The 23,782-nt window shown below is 36.8% G+C and overlaps 1 protein-coding gene across 1 annotated transcript in view; it reads right to left on the reverse strand.

Moving 5' to 3' along the window:
• ARHGEF38 (Rho guanine nucleotide exchange factor 38) overlaps positions 1 to 23,782 on the reverse strand; it is a 168,507-nt gene that overhangs the window by 82,432 nt on the left and 62,293 nt on the right. The window contains exon 3 of the mRNA XM_077142641.1: positions 8,604 to 8,727. Within this exon, the coding sequence (XP_076998756.1) occupies positions 8,604 to 8,727 (124 nt within the window). The remainder of the gene's footprint in view (positions 1 to 8,603; positions 8,728 to 23,782) is intronic.

The raw sequence follows: 23,782 nt of genomic DNA on the forward strand, positions 1-23,782 counted from the left end.
AGTTTGCTCAGCTGCTCAAAGCAGACACCAAGAAATGCATTGACTTTAACCATGGGAATTTATTGGCTTACAAGCTTACAGTTTTGAGGCTGAGAAAAATGTCCAAATCAAGGCATCATTAGGTGATGCTTTCTTCCCAAAGACCAATTATCAGTGATCCTGCACTCCTCTGTCATAGGGCAAGGCAGATTGCAGCATCTGCTGGTCTCTCCTTTCTCTTCCAGATTTAATTGTTTTCAGCTTCTTGCTTCCATGGCTTCTTTCTCTCTCTGTATTCATCTCGTTTATAAAGAACTCCTGCAAGAGAATTAAGACCCACCCTGGGCCATACCTTAACTGAAGTAAGCTAATCAAAAGGTCCTGCTTATAATAGGTTTATACCTACAGGAACAGATTAACTTTAAGAACATGATTTTATTTTTTATTTTATTAAGTTGTGGATTTACAGAACAATCATGTATAAAACACAGAACTCCCATACACCATCCCACCACCACTACCCTGCAATTGGTGTTGTGACATATGTTACAATTGATGATGGCATGTTTTTATAACTGCATCACTAACTAAAGCCCATGATTTAACTTAGGGTTCAATGTTTGTGTAGTGTAGTTCCATGGTGTTTTAGTTTGCTAATGCTGCCTTAATGTGGTATACCAGAAATCGGTTGGCTTTTATAAAGGTGATTTATTAAGTTACAAGTTTGCAGTTCTAAGGCCATAGAAATGTCCAAACTAAGGTATTTAAAGAAAGATAAAGGATACCTTGACTTCAGAAAGGCCAACATCTGTCACACAGGAAGGCATATGGTTGGCATCTGCTGGTCCATGTTCTGTTGCTTTCAGCTTCTGATTTCAGTGGCTTCCTCTCTAAGCATCTGTGGGCTTTCACTTAACTTCTCTGGGGAAAACTCTGGTTCTGACTTGTTTAGCATCTCATGGGTAGGCACATGGCTATGTCTGTTGGGCTTTGCAACTCCAGACGTCCGTATCTAGGCATCTGCTCTCTCTGTCGCCATTCTAAACATCTCCAAATGTCTGCATCTGTGTCAGCTCTGGTTCCTGTCTAGCTTCTGTAGGCTCTCTCAGTTTCTGGGGTCTCTTGAGGCTTCTGCATTTTCAAACATCTGTGTCTGTTTCTGCATCTGAAGTTTCTCCAAAATGTTTCCTCTTTTAAAGGCCTGAAGTAAATAATCAAGACCCACCTTGGGTGGGTAGAGTCACATCTCCACCTAATCAAAGGTCACACTCACAATTGGGTGTGTCACATCTCCATGGAAGCAATACAATCAAAGTTTCCACCCTAAATAATAGGTCTGCCCCCATAAGATTGGATTAGGAAAAGAACACAGTTTTTCTTGGGTACATAACAGTTTCAAACAAGCACACATTGATTTTTTTTTTTTAAGTTTTTATTCTGTTACTGTATGTGTACTGAAGAATCGCCCCCTTTTGATCATATTCAGGTGTTGTTAATTGCTTTACAATGTTGTACTACCATCACCAACATCCATTACCAAAACCTTTTCTGGAGTACAAACAGTTTCAAACCACCACATCCATAGTTTTCTAAATCCTTCAATCCAAACTCAAAAACCACCTTCAAAATCAACTCTTCCTCATCATCTGAGTTGAAAATAATTAATATTTTATCTGTGAACCTGTATATTATCTATATCTCCAGGAAAAAATCATCCCCAAATTAGTAACTGAAAACAACAACCATTTGCTCACAGTTCTATGGGTTGGTTATTTGGACAAGATTAAACTGGGATGGCTTGTTTATGTGTGGTGTTGACTGAGTTTACTTTTATCCTTGCAGTCAGTTGGTGGTTTGGCTAGGGACTGGCTGGTCCAGAAGGGCCTATTTCACATATCTGAGGAGTTGTCTGTGTTAATCAGAATGGCTGGGTAGATTGGGAGTGGGAATTGCAAGGCTGTTGTAGTTCAACATTTTGCAACATTTCATTGGTCAAAGCAAGTCACAAGGCCAGCCCTGATACAAAGGATGGGAAAATGAAAATGAGACTCCAATCCTTTTCCTTTTTCAATAGGATCTCATTTTCAAATTTTTTTTCATAAATTTTTCTGCAATGTTTTTCAGAGTTGAAATGCATAGCATTAAATTTGACACTGTGAATGAACATCTGCAATTGTTTTCTCTGTAAATGATCATTTGATAACTTTTAATTTTGAAAAGTTTTGGAAAATTAACTTAAAGCTTACCAACAGATTGCAAAAATAGTACAGAATATCCAAATATCCCTCTTCCAGCTTCCTCAGAGTTAACATCTTACCTAAACATAGTGCAATTGTCAGATAAAGGAAATTAACTACTATTGACTATATTACAGATATTATTTGAATTTCAACTCTAATGTCTTGTTCCAGGATCCTCCTCAGATTCTCACTTACTTTTTGCTGTTATACTTCCTATTGTCTCTTGCAGTCTGCAACAGCTTTTCACTCTTGCCTTATCTTTCATGACCTCGACACGTTTGAAGAACATTGCTGCTATTTTATTGTATATCCCTTATTTGAATCTGTCTGATGATGTCTGATGTTTTCTTGTGATTGGAAATGACCCCATAATTTTTTGCAAAAATACCGGATATGATGTTGTGACCCTTGGTGCATTATCTCTAAAGATTCACGATGTTGGTATGTGTTACTATTGGTGTTGTTGACCTTAATTGCTTAATGTGGTCTCTACTGGGTTTTTCCCAATAAAGTAACCATTAACCTCAAAGTTTCTCTTTAGAGAAATCCATTTAGATCTACTGTGGGCGGGCCCTTTGATTGGGTTATTTCAGTTGAGACATGCTTCAGGTAGACCTTAATTCTTGTACTGGAGTCCCTCATAAGAGATGAACTTCAGGGAAACTGAGAGAGAAAATTCAGAGAAGCTGAGAGAGGACACACAGAAAATAGAGAGAAACCACAGAAACAGAGAGGAAGTCACTAAAACCAGAAGCTGGAAGCAACAAAACCCTAAAGAGAAGGAAAAGACCTGCAGACATGTGCCTAGTCATGTGACAGAGTTGCTGAGGATCTCTAGTAACTTGTCTTCAGGAAGAAAGCATCACCAACTGATGCCTTGAATTGGACATTTTCATAGTCTAAGAACTGTAAGCTTGTAAGTTAATAAATCCCCATTTAAAATGCCAACCCATGTCTGGTATATTGCATTTTGACAACTTTAGCAAATTCAAACAGGGTGGTACTTTGTGACTATGAAAATTCTATTTCTCTTCAAACTTTCACCCACAATTTTTGCATCCATCAGTGGATCTTGTCTGCAATAATTATGACTGTGGTGTTCACCTAATGGTGATTTTCTATTTTTCTCTTTCCTTTGATATTTATTAATTGAAGGTACTGTAAGGAACAGTTGTCCTTCTTCCCCATTTGTTTGTGGGTTATGAGTATGAACTCACTGATATTTCTTCTATTCTGTGGGTTATAAGTTGAAGCTGTTTTTTTATTTTGCTGCTAAAATTTGTAAACCATAATATTTTTAACATAAAATACTCTATAAGCACAGAGGCACCTAATAAGGTCAGAGAAAAAGTTGCTAAATGGAGGATATTCACATTCTACATACATATATATAAGCTGAAATATTTCACATGTACTTTTTCAGTCTCCATTTGAACTCTTTTTTATTTTTGCTAAGTTCAACTCATCAAATAAGTTGTCTCCATTTATGATTTTTGAGTATTTTGTTGAATTTGGTTATTTCAAGATATGATACAGAATATCAATTTACCAATGAAAGAGAAGCTCCATCACAAGATTCCTCCTACAAGTCAAATTTTCAAAATTGAAATTATAGAATTTCAAAATTAAATCTTTTATACAATATGAGCTTTCATTGTTTAATATTTCACCTCATTTCTTGGTTTTTGTAGGGATGCATTTCAATGTCTTTTGGTCTGCAATTTTGTTTTCAATAACTGTGATGTGTAAGACCTTCAAAACTGAGGTTATTTTCCCCTCCATTTATTGAATGTCTTAGCTAAAGACTTCCTACTGATTTTGAACAAAATGCAATAACATTTCAGAGGCCTTGTTTACAAAAAAAGTGTCCACTTCTATTTTAGGAGGCTTTGGTTGATACATAAAGTAGACATTTCAGAGAATCAAATATTTCTAAAAACTGATTATTGGCCAACTGCAAAAAAAGTACACTGCTGTGCTGAAGACTTTTTTTTTTATAATATTCAATATCAAATTTATTGCCCAAATTTTGTAGTTTGCTCTAACGTTGTGTGTATAAAAACATGCATAAATTTTGACAACTAAGGTTCCTATTTCTATTAATACACCATCACATCTTTAATTACATGTATACCACAATCAATCCTTGCACATTTCTGCTCCATGGATTTATTATTTTAGTAAAAACATTGTTTTACTGTGATGCTGTCCTACACCAAAAGTTTCATATCATCATTTGTACTGACAATGCTTAATTTTTAAATTAAAGTTACAATAGCATTTATAACAATGTCAAACAATTCTTCTTTGACACAATAAACTTCCAAAAGATTTTCTTTGAGTCTATGAATTGGATTTAAAGAATTTGAAAATCATTACTGGAAACAGTGTTACAAAACTGTCAGCATTTAATTGTTTGTAAAACTGCTCTGTTAATGATTCCAAATCATTAATAACCATTGCTTTACATTTCTCACAGGTCCAGGGAAACTTGGAGTCAAAAATTAGTGAAGTTAGTTTTTAATAACTCTCATTTGACATAAATGAAAAGTCAGGCTGCATGGAGTGATATGCAAACATACCTTCTGAAGCTAATGCGTTAAATAACTTATTTTAGGTGGGGCATTTCTAAAATAATGACTAATTTTTAATGTGAATGTTCTTGCTTCTTCAGTAGATTTGAGTCTCCTGGTTTTCATTTGGTCAATGATAGTATTAAGGGCCCCGTGGTTGGATGGTGTTTTGTGTGTTGTGTTCATTATCTGCTTTCTTGAGAAGGAGAAAATCAGTACTGAACTTTCTATTAAACATGCACACATTAAACTTTTGCTTCTGAAAAGGTTTATTGCAAAATATAAGAAAAAAACAAATAATAAAAAAGAGCTGTAGATTTATGTCGTACAATAAATAACCAAACTATTGTAGCAACTGCATCCAGAGACTCTGTAGCAGGACTGCTCACCTCTATTCCCACACGAACTTCATTTACATCTAATCTAGAATTCCTTACCTACTCCTTAGCCCCACTGACTGTCAGCCTGGTCTGACATGGGCTACCTAGCATGGGGCCATGACACTATAGTCTACCACATCCAATGGGCAGCACAGGCAGCAGAGTCAAACATATTTCCCACTATCACCAGAACAGGAAGGAGTTTGCTGTCTCTAGTTGTCCAAATTGCCTTCATCTTTATCAATCAGAGTGCTACATGCTGCACTTGAAAGAAAGATATAAATTCCACTGATATTACAAAAATAGGGAAAAGAGAGATAGACTATCTGTGCTGGTTTGAAATGATATATCTACCCTAGAAAAGCCTTGTTTTAATCCTAATCCCATTTTGTAAAGGCAGCCATTTCTTCTAAACCCTATTTATTATTGTATGCTTGAAACTGTAATTAGATCCTCTCCTTGGAGATGTGATTTAATCAAGAGTGGTTGTTAAGCTGGATTAGCTGGAGGTGTGTTTCCACCCATTAGGATGGGTCTTGATTAGTTTCTGAAGTCCTATAAAAGAGGAAACATTTTGGAGACAAGAGATTCAGAGAGAATGAGAAGAATGATACAGCCACGAGAAGCAGAGTCCACCAGCCAGCAACCTTTGTAGATGAAGAAGGAATATGCCTCCTGGGGAGCTTCATGAAACAGGAGGCCAGGAGAAGAAGCTAGCAGATGATATTGTGTTCACCATGTGCTCTTCCAGATGAGAGAGGAACCCTGACCATGTTCACCATGTGCCTTTCCAGATGAGAGAGGAACTCGACTGTGTTTGCCATGTACCCTTTCACTTGAGAGAGAAACCATGAACTTCACTGGCCTTCTTGAATCAAGGTATCTTTCCCTAGATGCCTTAGATTGAACATTTCTATAGACTTGTTATAATTGGGACATTTTCTCGGACTTAGAACTGTAAACTAGCAAGTTATTAAATTCCCCTTTTTAAAAGTCATTCGTTTCTGGTATATTACATTCCGGCAGCAAGCAAGCTAGAACACTGTCTTTCAGAGTTTACCATGTGTTACAGTGAGAACTCTGTTTACTGCCCATGGGTCTTATGCCCTACTAGGAAAAAACAGTGTCAGAAGTTGAAGTATGATGTAGAGATCTTACAAAACTTTTATAATGCAATTATTAATGGTAATACTCCTTTAAAAATGCTAGATTTGACTGAATGCTTAAACAGCAGGTTTTGACGATGACATTCTAGGCAAATCAGGGTACACGATCAACTTAAACCTGGAGTCGTGTTTGACTCAGTACATGCAATGATTCCTGAAATTGTGTTTATGCTTTCTTCTACATTTCTCTTGAATCTTATCTCTATTTTCTATTCTCCCTGTACTTTAGCCTAAATACTTGGTACCACATATCTGCATTATTTATAACAACCATTTTATTGGTCTAGAACTCAAATTCTCTTTTTTTCTTACATTTTTCTTTTTTTTTAGCATGAGCAGGCATGGCAGGCGCAAACTCTGCCATTGCACCACCATGGCCCACCCACAAATTCTCTTTTTTGTCCATTGTCTTCCTATCTATCAGATTTGTCTTCCCCAGGAAGAAATTTTTGCATCTCATCATACCTTTGCTGATAATCTTTTAATGGCTTCTCATTACCTGCAGAGAAAATTCCAAACTTTGATTCCAAGAACAGTCTGTCCATAATCTCGTCTTCTGGATTCATTTCTCACTCCTTCCCTACTTGAATCCTTCACTCCACTTGATCACCCACCATCTCCTACACATACCTGGAATTTGGACTTGCTTGGTATTTTCTATCCATGCTCTTTTCATGTTGTTACTTCCACTTAGAATCTTCTCCTCATCTTGCACTCCACTTGTCCAAATCTTAACTATGCCTTTTAAGGTCAAGTCCAAGTAGCATCTTCTTCAATAATCCTTCTTTGATGTTTAAAGGATAAATATTCTCTGTATCCTTGAAGTTCTGCAGAAGTGTAGAAACTACTCTGATGGCATGTTCTACAAATAACTGAAAACCAAGCAGCTCTTTGATTGCAAGTTTCTGAAGGATAGAGATGATGTCTTTCTTCTTTGGCTTCCCAACAACGCCACACAGCACCTTACTCCATGACCATGTTGATACTCAGTAATCATTTGTTGAGCAAATTAATAAATGAATGGATAATGAATCCATACTAATTTAGTAATGAATAGAATCACTTCTTTTAGAAACTATTTTTACAATATAATGGGGAAATCACAAAGAATGATTGAATTGGTGGGGAATTTAAACTCATCTCAGAGGAAAATCCTTTTGAGAAGATTGACCTTTGGTATGTAAAAAACACTACAAATAGGCAGTTCATTTCTTTCACCTTTGTATAAGATCAACCTTGCAATTAAACTGTGGGTCTTCCATAAACACACAACAAAACCAATTTCTTCTCTGATTTCTGGTAGTAAATAAGGATATAACAAATAAGCTATAATATGCTTGTGTATGTGTGTCTGAGTGACTCAAAGAAAGAATCCACATCAAACTCTCCTAGTTACTTGTAGGGAAGGTGGTGACATTGGAAGGGTGTATGAAAAGGACTTTTATTGTTACTCTATATACTTCTGAATTGTTTTAATGTTTTTTAATGGATATATATTGTATACAATGTGGAGAAGGAAAAATGATTTAAAAATTATTAACAACTCTTAGCATGCATGGAATTCACTGCTATATATGATATCTGAAATGTGGTAACTGCCTTCAAGAAGTTCATAACACAGCATTTCTTTTGAAATTCCCAAGAAATGTGGAGAATAAAATTCTGTAACATTTTCAATTATAATCTCTGTAGTCATTTTTGAAAATCTTACCAGAGTAGGAAAATTGATACATCAATGACTGTTTGAGAGTAAAAAACATACTTGAAAAGCAAATAATGTGGAGAAAAAGGGAAAAGTGGTGTGGAAAAGCAGAGCTTGCTTAGTTTTCATAAATCACATAAATTCTTCATGAAAAATTTACAATATAAAAATTAAATCAATTCATAGGCATAAGAACTGAAAACATTGTGACTAAAATCAGTAAACCTATTAAAATACTTAAATGTTTAATTATTTAAGGATCAAGTAAGTGTTAGTCATAAAACAAAATAAGAGAACATATGGAAGGAAGAAAGGTTGAAAGGTCGAAAATTAAAAAGCAAATGGTATACTTAGTGCTATGAAAGGACATCAGCAAACGGATATAAACCCATTTGAAAATACATATGGAGTTTGTGTAATTATAGTGAGCCTAAAGATGAGTTTAACATTTACTTATCTCCTTGGAAGCTTGGTGAGTCAGGAAGAGAGATAAAATCTAAGTACAGGGAGGTTATTAGAACATTATTTCCTGTTGTATTGTAGAACTCAAAGAATAAACATACCAATTACTTGCATGGCTGGTTCCACGTCTGTTGTGGCCTCTTCCAACAATGACAGCAGCTTGGCTGATATCTGATGCACGGATTCAATGTTGCTAAACAAACTGTCCACGTCCAGCCTATGAATCTAAAGAAATACAAACACTGAGCATCAGCTGACAGTGAGATGCTCTTTGTTTAAGAATTTTTTTTCCCTGCAAAGAAATAAGCATTTTATATGCCAGCCCATGCTGTCTCCATCAATCATTTCTGCAAACATTCTTATTTGGGATTTCTAGAGTGAGTGTGCGGTTTTTCATTCAAGAAATTGGGATGATGCATCTATCACCTATGTCTTTTTCTTTATTTTGAATATGTTTCAGTATGTCAAGTGTACACATTTCTATAAATATCAGAATGCTAAGAAGATTTGGGCTACCTAATAGGCTTTTCTTTTAATTGCTCCCTATGGAGGCACATCCTAGAATATATGAATTTAGGATACTTTGCTGCTTATGTATAGCAGAAGTCAAACTTTAGCCTAGGCATGTAACTCTTTTCAAAGTTGTTTTAAAACCCCAGAGATCCCAAAAGTGATGTCAAATGGATGTGCTCAGTTGTTTCCTGCTTCTTTTTTTCTGTCAAAGAGATCTTGCAAGAATTGTGAATAGAAATCTTCTCCCAACATGTTCTACACATTAAACATTCACCAGAATTTGTAATTCCATGCATACCCAGGAAAAGCAGTACAGTAATTCCCAAATTTTATAATTGGTGCTTATAATAATTTGTTTTTCATTATCCATTCCTTCAACAAATAGTTCCTGAGCACCTTTTAGTCAGTGAGAATTCTGACAGAAGCCAGATTTTGTATAGATATTGGGTAATGAGTCTAGGGATGGCTTCCTATCATAAGCTATCAAGGTAGAGTATGGCTAGCTATGTGCACAGATTTTATTGGGTCTTACTCAAAATCTTTCTTTTGAGTTGAAGTCAGATCTACTTCCATAACCAAATAGTATCTATTCAGGGCATGGCCAGATTGGTGCAGACTCTACTGGGCAACAGATAGCAGAGAACAGGAGTAGGTGCCCTGTACTCATGGTTTTCAGTGTATGAGGTCGCGGGGGATAACCAACTCATGGGGATGCTTCAAAGGTGAAATGCAGCGTTGCTGTTGTAAAATCAGGCCAGCTGAACTAGGGGAAAGATAGAGAAAGGGACCAGATAAAGGGACTGAGAAATTAAGAAAAAGCATGATTTAAGGGCATGAAATGAGGGAGGAATCTATAGGAATTCTGGAGATGAAGGCCAAAAACTGCAGCTTTTTCCCCCAGGCTTTTAGCATCAGTTTTCTTAGTTGTCCTAGTTCTATTTAAGGGAGAGGAAGGAGGCAGTTCCCTTTTTGAAACTGGCCCATCTGTTGTTCCCCATATTGGACACTGGTATTATTTTTTGAACTTTTTATTTTGAAATAATTTCTAATTTACAGGACAGTTGCAAAAAATAACACAAAGCTCATACTGAGAAATCCAATATAACCCCAATCCCCCAAATACCCAGATACATCAATTTTCATTTTTTGCCACCTATGCTGTTTCTCCTCTCTCTCTCTCTCTCATATCTATCTAACTGTCATCTTCTGAGCATTTGAAAGCAGGCTATAGACATCGTACTTCTTGAATATATACCATTCCATGTAGATTTCCTATGAACAAGAACATTCACTTAACTGCAGTTATCATGGTCAAGAAATTCAATATTGAATTTCTAATAATAATTTTCCTAACAATGTCCTTTTGAGACTTCTCTTGTCCATTCTTAGATCTCATCCAATATCACAATTGAATGGCATGGACATTCCCTCTTTAATTTCTCTTTCTTTTTTTCAGAACTGTGGAAACATACATACAACATAAATCTTCCTATTCCAACCTCTCCCAAGCATACGTGGGATTAATCACATCAACATTGTGGCAGTGCCCTCGCCACCATCCGTTATTATAACATTCCCTTTACCACAAGCAGAGTCCCTACACCCTCTTTTCATTCACTTCCCGTGTTCTCCCACCTCCCAAGCCTGGTAACCTGCACTCTATTTTCTGCCTCTATGCATTTGCATATTCTCTGATATTTTTTGGTGGTTACCACGTGTGACAGTTTGAAAGGATTATGTACCCTAGAAAAGCCATGTTTTAATCCTGATCCATACTGTGAAGGCAGCCCTTTCTTTTAATCCTGACTATTCAGCACTGTAGGTTGATAACTTGATTATCTCCATGGAGATATGACTCCACCCATTCCAGGTAGGTCTTGATGAGTTTACTGGAATTCTTTAAAAGAGGAAACATTTTTGAAGAGAGTCATGATCACCGTGAGAGCCCTGAGGATCATGAGAGCCCATGCAGCCAGAGACCTTTAGAGATAAGAAGGAAAAACACCCCCAGGGGAGCTTCATGAAACAAGAAGCCTGCAGAGAAAGCTAGCAGATGTCACCATGTTTGCCATTGCCTTTCCAGTTGAGACAGAAACCTTGAACTTTATTGGACTTTCTTGAGTGAAGATAATCTCTTGTTGGTGCCTTAATTTGAATATTTTATTATACACTTGCTTTAATTGGGACATTTTCACAGCCTTTGAACTGTAAACTTGCAACTTAATAAATTCTCTGTTTTAAAAGCCATTCTGTTTCTGGTATATCGCATCCCCTCAGCTAGGAAACTAGAACACCATGGGGCTTAAATTTAATATCCTAAAGTTGTAATAATCTTGTTGGCTTTGATACAAACTTAACAACTTCAATAGCATACATAAACTATGTTCCTATACCCCTCTATCCCTCCACCTTTATGTAGTTCTTGTCACAAATTACATATTTACACATTATGAGTTCAAAACCATTGATGCATCATTACATTTTATGCATTTGTCTTTTAGATCCTCTAGTGAGTAAAAAGTGGAGTTACTAATAAAAAATACAATAGCATTCATATTTATATTTATACATGTCATTATCTTTACCAAAGACCTTCATTTCTTCATGTGGCTTCAGTCAACTGTATATTGTCCTTTCCTTTCAAACTGCAGAACTCCCTTTAGCATCTCTTGTGGGGCAGATCTAGTGGTGAGGAACTCCCTCAGCCTTTGTTTATCTTGGAATGTTTTCCTTGATTTTGAAAGACAGTTTTGCCAGATTCAGAATTGTTGATTGGAAATTTTTTTTTCTTTCAGCATTTTAAATATATCATCCTACTGTCTTCTTGTCTCCATGGTTTCTGATGAGAAATCAGCACTTAATCACATTGAGGCTGGCTTGTATGTGACACATGACTTCTCTGTTGCAGGTTTCAAAATCTTCTTTATCTTTGGCATCTGACAGTTTAATTATAGCATGGCACAGTGTAAGTCTATTTGGGCTTACCTGGTTTGCAGTTCATCGAGTGTCTTGGATGTGTTCATTCACGACTGATTAAATTTGGGAAGTCTTCAGTCATTTTTTCTTTGAAAATTCTCTCTGGCCCTTTCTTTCTTCTCTTTCTGAGACTCCCACAATGCACATATTGGTAGGCTTGATGGTCTCCCACAGGTTCCTCAGGCTTAGTTCACTCTTCATTCCTTCCTCTTTCTCCTCCTCAGACTGGATGATTTCAATTGCTTTTCTTCAAGTTCATTGATTATTTCTTCTGCCAACTCCGATCTTCTGTTGAATCCCTCTAGGGAATTTTTAACTTCTGATAGTATGGGCTTTAGGTCTGTGTTATTCCTTTTCATAATTTCCATCTTCTGTTGATGTCCTCTTTGTGTTCTTCTATTGTTTTCCTAATTTCCTTAGATCCTTTATCTATATTTTCCTTTCACTCTTTGAGCATTTTTAGGACCATATTTTTAATCTTTTTCTGGAATGTTCCAGGTCTGGTCCTCCTCAGTGATTATTTCCAATGCCCTAATTTTTTCCTTTGCCTATACCATCACTTTTTGTTTCTTTGTATCTTTTGTAGCCTTTTGTTTAATCCTGGACATTTTGATATTTTATTGTGTTATTGCTGCAATTTGGACTCTCAGGCATTTTTTCCTTAAGCCTGTATCAGGTTAGTATTATGACAACATTTTCCTTGAATGAAAGGGACTCATCAAAAAAAAAAAAAGAGAGAGAGAGAGAGAACAAAATGAAACCCCTTTCCATATCTTTGCAGATTGACCTGTGGAAGTGCTTTCCTTCAGAGCTTATCCATAATATGAGTTTGGAGAATTGCTCTAAGCCAAAGCATGGGAACTCCCTTATCCTTACTGTACCTGCATCTAGCCTTAGCATGCTCTTCTTCCATAGGGAAGAGTTTCTTCATAGACCCAGACACTTCACTGTATGCCCTCCAGCCAGCAATCCCTTCCCCCAGGTAATTACTTGTCTGCTGTCCTACACTATTCTGTAGAAGAGCCCTTTGAACTGTCTTCTATATGTAGACGAGTTCTGGAATAGCAAGTCTTTTAGGCCACCAACAGACAGACTGGGCCAAACATACATGCTTCGGTATGTGCACGAATGTTACTCTGCTCTCTCTGGAACTGAGATCAGGGATTCTCTTTGAGAGTGCAGGCTGGCTCCACACTGAGCCGTGAGGGGACAGGGAAGAAGCCAGCCAAGGTATCACAAGACACTATGGCTTTCAAAGTGTCCTTTTACTTGCTGTGGTACCAGCCCTGTTACTGCAACCCTTGAACTGTTTTCTGGAATTTTTAGAACGATGTTTCTGCCAGTTCTGGCTGGTTGTTTGAAGTTTCCCTGGGGGGGGGCACAAGCCCTGAAGGATCCTGCTCTGCCATCTTGATCCGCAGGCATTAGATATGGGTATCATTTCAACAAGGATATGCTGAACAAGGAAGCATGACTTCACATTGCACTTTCTAAAATTTTAATGACTATACTGGCTACTCCTTATGCAATATGGTCTTGCTGTATATAATATTTCTTTCAACCATCTTGGGAAATTTATCACCCTGTTATAATTAGTCCTCCTCTCAAAACAACTCCAAGCCTCCTTGTAATCTCAGTCTGTGTGATTATATACAGTGGATTTATATCAGCATCGGATTATACACTTTTTATTACTACTTTTATGTATTCTGAAATTTTCTGTATTGCCACATTATATTACATTGCAATCACTACTAGCTCTTAAAGTCTTTAACTCACTATCTCACAAAATGTTCCTTTGTTAAGCACTCAATATGGTAAGACAGAGTAGATGTGGCTCTTTTGTCTGAAATCTATTGATTTTAAGGTTTCCAAATTCTGTATTAGAACAGACTATTTAGTATTTCTGTATTAGAACAGAATATTTTTTATATAAAATAACTAAAAAGCAGATAGCAAATATTGGACTCTTTTTGCTAATTATAATCTTAAATGTCTCAGAAGTCATATATCTCTGAGTGCCACTGGTTTTAATTATTGTTTATTCTAAGGAATTGCCTTATGTATTGGGAATTAATTAAATCCATGAAGTTGTAAATTTGGTTAGTGCATTAGGTATTTCCCAAAAGTTGGGTAAGAATGAAATTATTATAGGTTGATTTATATTTTAAATGTACTAGTTTATAGTTCTTAAAATAATTTTTTGAAATAAGTCCTTCTAAAATGTGGAATTTCATCCCCTAATTTACCTGCTTTATAAGACAAAAGACCAGATTCAATTAACATGGTAAATTCTTATTAATATTTTATTTTGTGGAAACTTTATTCTAAGGAACTTGAAGTGCTTCACATTTATAATTTCATGTATCATACCAACTGCTCTGTAAATACGAGCCAGTTTCAAGATGGAGAATCTAATGCAGAGTGAAGACAGGTGCCATACTTAAAATTATGCAAGAATTAAGGACAGAGTTGGAAATGGAAATTGACCTTCTAGTCCCATGCCTTCATTCATTACCAGCAAACAATAATAGAGCACTTTGCCGTTTCTGTTTCTCATTTATTTGTTTCTTTGGTCTTCAATTTTTCACTAAGTTGTCACTATACTTTTATAATTAATTTCTCAAAGTCAGTATACTGCACATCTGTCTAGTTTAGATTATAAATTCACTTAGCAAGAATCTAATTCTGTATTCTATCTATAATCTTAGCTCAATACAACAAATATTAAATAATAAAACATAGGTTTTAATTACATTTCCTCCTGAAGGGCAGAAAGGATTAAAACATCAATTGGATTGGTTCTAATAGCCCCTATCACCATGGGCTCATAGGGATTCTGTGAATCATGAAATGAATTCACATCCAGACATTGCTATGTCAAGGGATGAACAAATGCCTGGTCCAAATAGGCTTTCAAAAATGGTAGATGATAGTATGATTACTTATGTAAATTCAAGAAACCATCTATAAACATTTATTAATCATTTCCTAGATACAGGCAATATTCTAAAAGCTTGAGTGTAATTATATTCTGAATGGATTAAAAAATCATCTTTTGGTAAAAAGATTTAGTCTAAATATGCATTATTCAAAGTAAAGTCAATATATAATAACTCAAACTTACAAAATAGAAAAACTTAAAGGCTAATGTTTCCTTTGAGAATTTAATTCTTTGCTTTATAAAAGCGTTCATCACAGGATATATTTCAAGTAGCACATTGCCATACATTTAAACAATTACTGAGCTTACAGTTGCATACATGCAAAACTCCCTAGGTAGAAATGTCTGAATAAAGGAAATAAACCTATAAAACTGTATTAATTCGAACCAGGTTCGATTCCCGATCCATGCACTTCCCAAAAAACAAAACCAAACAAACAAACAAACAAATTCAACAAAAGGCGCTGCAATAACAGGATACTCACATGGAAAAAGAATGAAATGCGACCCCCACTATAAAGCATACAAAAAAAAACCTGCATTAATTCAGAGACCATATTCACTGGTACAAAATTACTCTGTACATCTGCAAGCACCTTATACTCACTGTTTCCAAAGCATCCCTTGCATTATCCTGCTTTCAAACCTTAGCTTAGATGCTTCCCTTTGCTCAAAAATGCTTTGCCTCCATTTTACCTGTCAATATTCTACCCTTTTGAAATGCAGTAAAGTAGCAGTAGTATCTGTGCAGCAGCTTGTTCATCCCTCCATCCAACTCTATCTAGACCTGGTGGAACTGTCAGTCATTCCTCCTTCACTTCAGTGAAGCATGTGACCTAGGCTGGCCAATCAGTCTATACCATGATCCTAGCTTCAGTGGTTCCGGAAGGGTCAATGAGAACCTCACTAACTTTTAATGACTGGATGTTGGGAAAGAGAGAGCCTGGATCTTAAGTCCTAACTGTGTAAGTTTCTGTCAGCAGTAATCTTTGTGGAGAGCTTGAATGTGATTAAGTTAGCATGGAGTGGGTAGCTCAACCTGACAATATCACATTAGCCCCTGGGTCTAACTTTGCCAAATAAGTCATCTCTATTACATAAGCCAATAAATTGCCCTATATTTGAGCGAGTTTGAATTTTACTTATGTTAACTATACTAATAGGTGACTAATACACTCTCCTTTAATTTTGGCTAAATTCTCATGTCCCCCAACAAACCTTCCTTCTCTCTTAATTAGAATTAGTCTCTCTCTCCTGTGCTCTCATTACTCTAACTTTGTATTGCTGATTCTGTGCATTGAAGCCCAGTGTACACACCAGGGACATTCATCCACTCGTCCATCTCTATGTTGAATTTGTGAGTCCCTCCAGGACAGTCATTTTTGTAGGTTATCTGAATATCCCACTATGTTTAATACAGTGCTGGGCACGAATGTAGATGCTCAATATAAGTCTGACAATATGAATTAAGGCAAATCTCTACCATTTAAATGATATGTTTACTCTTAGTTGGGGACTCTAAACAAATGTTCTTTGAAGTCGTTTCACTGGGCTCTGAATAACAAGTATGCAGAGATTAAAAGTATTTAAAAAACAACTAAAAATTACGTAATTTTGTTGCTCAAATCTGATATTAGGTGAATATTTTATCATTTTCTATCTCATGCATCTACAAATACATACACAGTTTGGCCAGTATCTACCTAGCAAATTTGCTGACAAAGGCCAAACTGCCCCCATAGTTTACACTGTGGGAAATCCTTGTTTATTGCTTTCTGTTTAATGAGCTCTGGCCTACTCAGCCTAAATACAGAACAGAGAAGAATAATCAAACATTTTTAAGTGTCACACAGACCTCTAAGAACAAACAGCTTTAAAAGTGAACACTAAAAAGAAGCATATGAACAAACTTTTTAAAAATAAACTATTATCATAAAAATAGTTCATGCTCATTATAGGAAGTTAAGGACACATAGATAATTAAAAGAAAGAAAATACAATCACTCATAATTGAACCATCAGTCATAATATATTTTGAAGTATGTCCTTCCAGATTGTTTCTGTTTGTGTATATGTGTGTACATCTATACAAAAAGAATTATATACTTCAAATAATGTTTAATTTTCCATTTAATGGCATAACATGAACATCTTTTCAGGTTATTAATTCTCCTAAATTGCACCATTTTTAGTGTCAGCGTAGTATAGAAATATTTTAATTTAATCAATCGCTAAATATTTGAAATCTATATAGATTTCTTTTTTCACTATTTTAAACCTTGTTCATACCCATGATTATTTCCTTATGAAAAATTTCATAAGTTAATTATTGAGTTAAAGTTATTAACATTTTTAAGGTTTTTAAATAGAGTTGGCAAATTGCAGGAGGAATTATAGACATTGTTTTTCTTCTAATGACCAATGGTTTAAAAAAAAAGACCTGTTGGATATTACTGTCCTGATCTGAACTTGGGAATGTATTTTAGGATCTTAATTGATAATCAAAATCACAAAACTGAAAAGTTCTAGGTATGTGCACATGAAATATATGCTAGAATTGTGGAAGAAGGAAAAAAACAAATATCATTCTTTTTAAGGGCCATATGTCTATGGAAATTTTTTAGAAAGGACTTTGATATTTCTATTTGTTGTAGTTTGGCAGTAAATCCAAGTTCAATGCAAAGCCCAAACCTTGACCTCTGCATTTACTCTAGTCATTAAATATTAGAATTCATATAGAGTAAATCCACCTGGAATGTTATCTGATAGGATCTAACAGCACCTGTCCACCATTTATGCCACCTATAATACAGTTCCATGCAGAGGATTACGATGAGGTCTGGGTATGTTCCATACAATTAGAAGTCTCCATTATTAATATCAAAAGCATTGAAGTTCAATGATTTTGAGGTAACAAATTCGGTGGAGTGGAAAAGAGCCATATCAGAGCTGGGGATGTATAAAGAAAACTGCAAGAAGTGGAGACCCAGTGCAGACAGACTGAGAGAGAAGAACCAGGTCTTGTTTTACCTTTTAATGGTGGAATTAAGAACATGGAATGCTTGTAAGACAGAAATTGTAGCAAGTAGAAAGAGTAGATGTTAGCAGAAGACCCTGGCAATCACTGGGCTAGGAAGATTATCCAGTTACTATGGCATTTGCTCAAACATTTGGCTTCTAAAACAAATTTGGCTTAAAAAAAAAAACAAAGCTTTTCAGGGTAAACTAGCCATTATTTCATCAGGTTTCTTAAAATTGCTGATTTATATGTGTGAAACATCCTGTTGTGAAACTGGATTATAAACTGGTTGATTGTGTCAAACTACAAGTTGAATCAATATCGCAGCTAAACAGCAAGTCTTTTGACTAATCTTACAGTGAAACGACCAAATCACCTGATAACTGCCTGGAAATATTCCAGACCAGAAGGTATCTGTATGAGCACAGAGATATCAATCCCTTTATAGAAAGAAGGGCTGGGACCCTGGGACAGCAATCTCAGCATGTGCAGGAGGAAGGGCAGAGCTAACAGTGGTGAGTGAAGGCCAGAGCAGAGACTATGGTCAACTGGAGAGGTCCCTGGGGTCTCTGAGAAAGGAAGAGGATTAAGAAGTCCATCCCAAACTATGACTTGACTAATAATAGAAAAGCCAAGTACTTATACGGATATCTTTGGATGAAAGGTAGGTGTTTTAGTTTCCTTGGCTGCTCAATCAGACCCATCATGATTGAAGTGGGTCACACTTTAACTAAAATAAACTCATCAAAAGTCCTACTTACAATGGGTTCACACCCACAGAAATGGATTAAGCTTAAGAACATATTTTTCTGGGGTACACATAGCTCCAAACCATCATGGTAGGTAGTTGGGCAAAAGTATTTTCCTTTGTTTCTCTAACCTGTCCAGATACAGGGGTAAAGAGAAAAAATTTACTTGGTAGAGTTTAGGGAGGACTTCATGTTTATCATCCTTCCCTACTTAGAATTATATATGAAACTCTCAGAGGACAAATGGTACTGCTAGGAATAGGCCTTCTGTGCTGAAAGGTCAGTAAATTTTGTAATCCATTTAGAAATTTTTAAAATGTACATATTAAACACATGAGTTGTATTGTCAAAACACAAGAGAGAGTAACTTGGAAACTGAAACAACCAGTGATATTATAAAAGGAATATTAATTTTTGATGTACCAAGGCAGCCTAAAAATGAGATATAAAGCCTACCGGTTGGGCTCGAAGATTGGGGTGAACATTTTTGTGCTTTTATCACTTGAGTACTCTCTGTGAGTGTGTGATATGTGTGTTCCTGTGTATGTTTTTTCTTTTTCCTGTATATATGTTCAAACTCAGTGCTTAGTAGGTATGAGAACCAACTAGCCGAAGTATAAACAATACTCTTAACCTTTTCTATAGAAGGCCCATATCCTTCAAGTCTAATACCTGAAAGAAATCTCTGGTACTAAGAACCATGTAGCTCAACACTTACCTTTTTTTTTTTTATTTACTAACACAACTGCAAAACTCTAATTCTCAGTAATATAGGAGAGTCTTTACAGAGAGGACTAAGAGAGTCCTGGACTCACTAAAAACAATTTTTCAAAGGTATACTAGGCTTTTGCAAAAAGAAAAATACATTTACTCTAAGTGATAATTGAGAGAAGAAAAAAAGAGTGACAAAAGTAAGAAAAATGTCATGTGGGTGGGTGTATAGTCTGTTGTAGCTTCCTTTCATAAGGCAGGAACTAGGAACAAAACTGTTAGAACATACAACATATACCTATAAAGTTCATCTGTGTTGTAAATTCAAGAGTCTCCCAGGGTTTTTCATTTGGTCTAGTGGCCGAATTCTACAACTTCTCCCTAGTGGAATCTCACTTAATTGCTCTTATAACCATATCCAGGTTAATCTAGCCTCTGCTTAAAATTGTTTAATGTTCTTTTTTTTTTGACTCAAGATGGTGGCTTAGTAAGGTATGGAATTTAGTTCATCCTTGCGAGTAGCTAGTAAATAGTCAGGAAAGTACAGAACAACTGCTGGGGCCACATCAGTGACCAGACACACAGCGTACACCAGTCTGGACAAGCTGGACCAGTTGTGATCCCACCTAGAACCGTGAGTCCCCCAAGCTGCAGAGGTTGGCACCCCTACCTCATTCTGGCTGGTTCCCAAAGGTGAAAGGAAAGAGACTTTACTAACAGCAAGGGGCTGAGCTCAACCAAGCTCCAGTTGTGGAATTAATTAATAAATTCTGATTACTGAAGATAGGCCCCGAGCTCAGATAAACCTCGAATAAAAGCTAAAGTTACTAGTTTTTGCCCAGCACAGAGGGGACAGGACTGACTGGAGGGAGGGGGGAATAAAAACAGGTTTTTTGGATCAGACTGCACCAAATACTTGAAAAAGTCTGGACCCTAAAAAAAGGAGGGGGGGTCACATAGGACCTGGAGATACATAGAGCAACATACCAACTTAAGCTTTTGATTAACAAATCCAAGGATTTGTCCTTGCTCTGAAAAGGATTTTTTTTTGCTTTGTTTCTACTGCTTAACTGATCATTAGACACAACTGTAAGCCTTCTCAGGCTCCAGCTAACCTAAGCAAGGGCAGAATTAAGCTTATCTGAGAGATAAAGAGTGAAACAATCTGCAGAATAAATGAATTAAGGAAATTAAATTCCTACATGCCAGCAAAAAATAATGTCATACTAGGAAAATTGAAGATATGGTCCAGACAAAGGAACAAACCAGCAATTCAAATGAGATACAGGAGTTGAAACAACTAATTCAGAATGTTCAAACAGACATGGAAAATCTCATAAAAAATCAAGCCAATGAATTGAAGGAGGATATAAAGAAGGCAAGGGACAAACAAAAAGAAGAAATCAAAAGTCTGAAAAAACAAATTACAAAATGTATGGGAATGAAAGGCACTGTAGAAGAGATGAAGAAACAATGGAAACCTACACAAAAGGCTGAAGAAAGAATTAGTGAACTGGAGGATGGACATCTGAAATCCAACAAGCAAAAGAAAAGATAGGGAAAAGAATGGAAAAATATGAGCAGGGACTCAGGGAATTGAATGACAACATGAAGCGCACAAATACATGTGTTATGGATGTTCCAGAAGGGGAAAAGAAGGGAAAAGGAGGAGAAAGACTAATGGAGGAAATTATCACTGAAGATTCCCCAACTCTTATGAAAGACTTAAAATTACAGATCCAAGAAGTGCAGCATACCTGTTCTACTTTGCTAGCTGCTGGAATGCAACACACCAGTGATGGATTGGCTTTTAATAAAAGGGGATTTATTTTTGTTAAAATTGTACAGTTCTTCAGAGGAAAGGCTGTTAACTTTCAACTAAGGTTCTTTCTTACACAGGAAGGCACAGGGAAATCTCTGCTGGCCTTCTTTCCAGGCCTCTGGGTTCCAATGACTTTTCCCGGGGTGATTCCTTTCTACATCTCCAAAGGCCTGGGCTGAGCTGCAAGTGCTGAGATGAGGTATGCTGAGCTGCTTGGGCTGTGCTACATTGAGCTCTCTTATTTAAGCTTCCAGCCAATTAAGTCAAACATTATTCATTGCAGCAGGCATGCCTCCTAGCTGACTGCAGATGTAATCAGCAACAGATGAGGTTCACATGCCATTGGCTCATGTCCACAGCAATAGAACTAGGCACCTTCACTTGGCCAAGCTGACATATGAACCAAACTACCACATGTCCACCCCTTGTCAACTTGGTAACTATATACATCATCTTAAATGATATTAAAGTGGCAGAAATTCTATTCTGGCTGTGAACCTATGAATCTCAAAACAAGTTATCTTATGACAATAGGCAAAGGAAGACAGTCACAGGATACAGGTTTTCATTTCCATAGGGAGAAATCGGAAGGAACATAGGAGCCACAAGACCCAAACAGTTCTGAAAACCTGCAGGGCAGATTCCATTGGATTTCAAAATCTGAAAGTCATTTATCCTCCTGCTTTAGAAAGTGGCAGCCCCACTCTTTCCAGGGGCCTATGCAGTGGCCTGCCTCTTTCTGAATCAACCTCAGGGGACATTGGGGAGACCACCTTTTTCTTGGCTCCACCCTCTCCAAGCATTGGGGCCATACCTGGGCTCTCTGTCATTTCTGGGGCACATGCTCAACCCCTTCATGTGGTGGCAACCAGGTTCTCCCCAGACCCCAAGGAGCATGCTATTCCTTCTCCAAGGCCTGAGGTGGCAGAAATCTTCCACTGCAATGAGGTAGGAGACTCATCCTCTACCTTCAGGGCAAACTCAACCTCTCCATGTATATGGGTGGGTCCACTCTCCTGGCCCAAGGTTACTTGGCTTCAGACCCAAATTTACATGGTTCTCACTCTGCAAACCCCAATCTGTCCTTTTTGTGTCCCCCTTTGTCCAGATCAGATGTGGTTCCATTTACACCAACAGTCTCTTCAAGCACTCCAGGACTTCTTCATCATTCTCTTCACAGTTCCTCCAAAATTTTCCCTTATCCATCCAAAAAAAAAAAAAAAAAAAACACGTCCAACATGTCTGGTATTTGCAAACTGCAGTAGCACCCCACTTCTCCGGTACGAAGTCTATTTTAATTTGCTAGCTGCCAGAATGCAACACACCAGAGATGGATTGGCTTTTAATAAAATGGGATTTATTTAGTTAAAAATGCATAATTCTTCAGAGGAAAGGCTGCTAACTTTCAACCGAGGTTCTTTCTTACACAGAAGGCACAGGACAATCTCTGCTGGCCTTCTCTCCAGGCCTCTGGGTTCTAGCAACTTTTCCTGGGGTGATTCCTTTCTGCATCTCCAAAGGCCTGAGCTGAGCTGTGAATACTGAGATGAAATATGCTGAGCTGCTTGGGCTGTGCTACATTGAGCTCTCTCATTTAGGCTTCCAGCCAATTAAATCAAACATCATTCATTGCAACAGGCATGCTTCCTAGCCAACTGCAGATGTAATCAGCAACAGATGAGTTCCACATGCCAATGGCTCATGTCCACAGCAATAGAACTAGTCACCTTCACCTGGCCAAGTTGCTACCTGAACTTAACTACCACAATACCCCAAACAGAAGAGATCCAAATAGACATACTCAAAGACACTTACTAATCAGAATGTCACATGTCAAAGAAAAAAAGAGAATTTTGAAAGCAGCAAGAGAAAAGCAATCCATCACATACAAGGGATGCCAATGTGCAGATTTTTTAGCAGAAACCATGGAGGCAAGAAGACAGTAGCATGATATATTTTGGTTTCTAAAAGAGGAAAACTGACAACCAAGAATTCTATATCCAGCAAAAATATCCTTCAAAAATTAAGGGGAAATTAAAGCATTTTCAGACAAAAAAAACACTGAGAGAATTTGTGACCAAGAGACTGGCTCTGCAAGAAATACTAAAGGGGGCACTAGAGGCAGAAAGGAAATGACAGGAGAGGTGTGGAGAAGAGTGTAGAAATGAAGACTATCAGTAAAGGTAAAAAGAGAAAAAGTTAGATATGACATATAAAATCCAAAAGGCAAAATGATAGAAGAAAGTGCTGCCCTTACAGTAATAACACTGAATGTTAATGGATTAAACTCCCCAATCAAAAGACATAGACTGGCAGAATGGATTAAAAAACAGAACCCATCTTGATGCTGTCTACAGGAGACACATTTTAGATTTAAAGACAAACAAAGGTTGAAAGTGAAAGGTTGGGAAAAGATATTTTATGTAAATATCAATCAGAAAAGAGCAGGAGTAACTAAACTAATATCCAGCAAATTAGATTTCAAATGTAAAACAATTAGAAGAGACAAAGAAGGACACTATGCAGTAATAAAAGAAACAGTTCAG

This window comes from Tamandua tetradactyla, chromosome 24, assembly GCF_023851605.1.
Source record: "Tamandua tetradactyla isolate mTamTet1 chromosome 24, mTamTet1.pri, whole genome shotgun sequence".
NCBI lineage: Eukaryota > Metazoa > Chordata > Mammalia > Pilosa > Myrmecophagidae > Tamandua > Tamandua tetradactyla.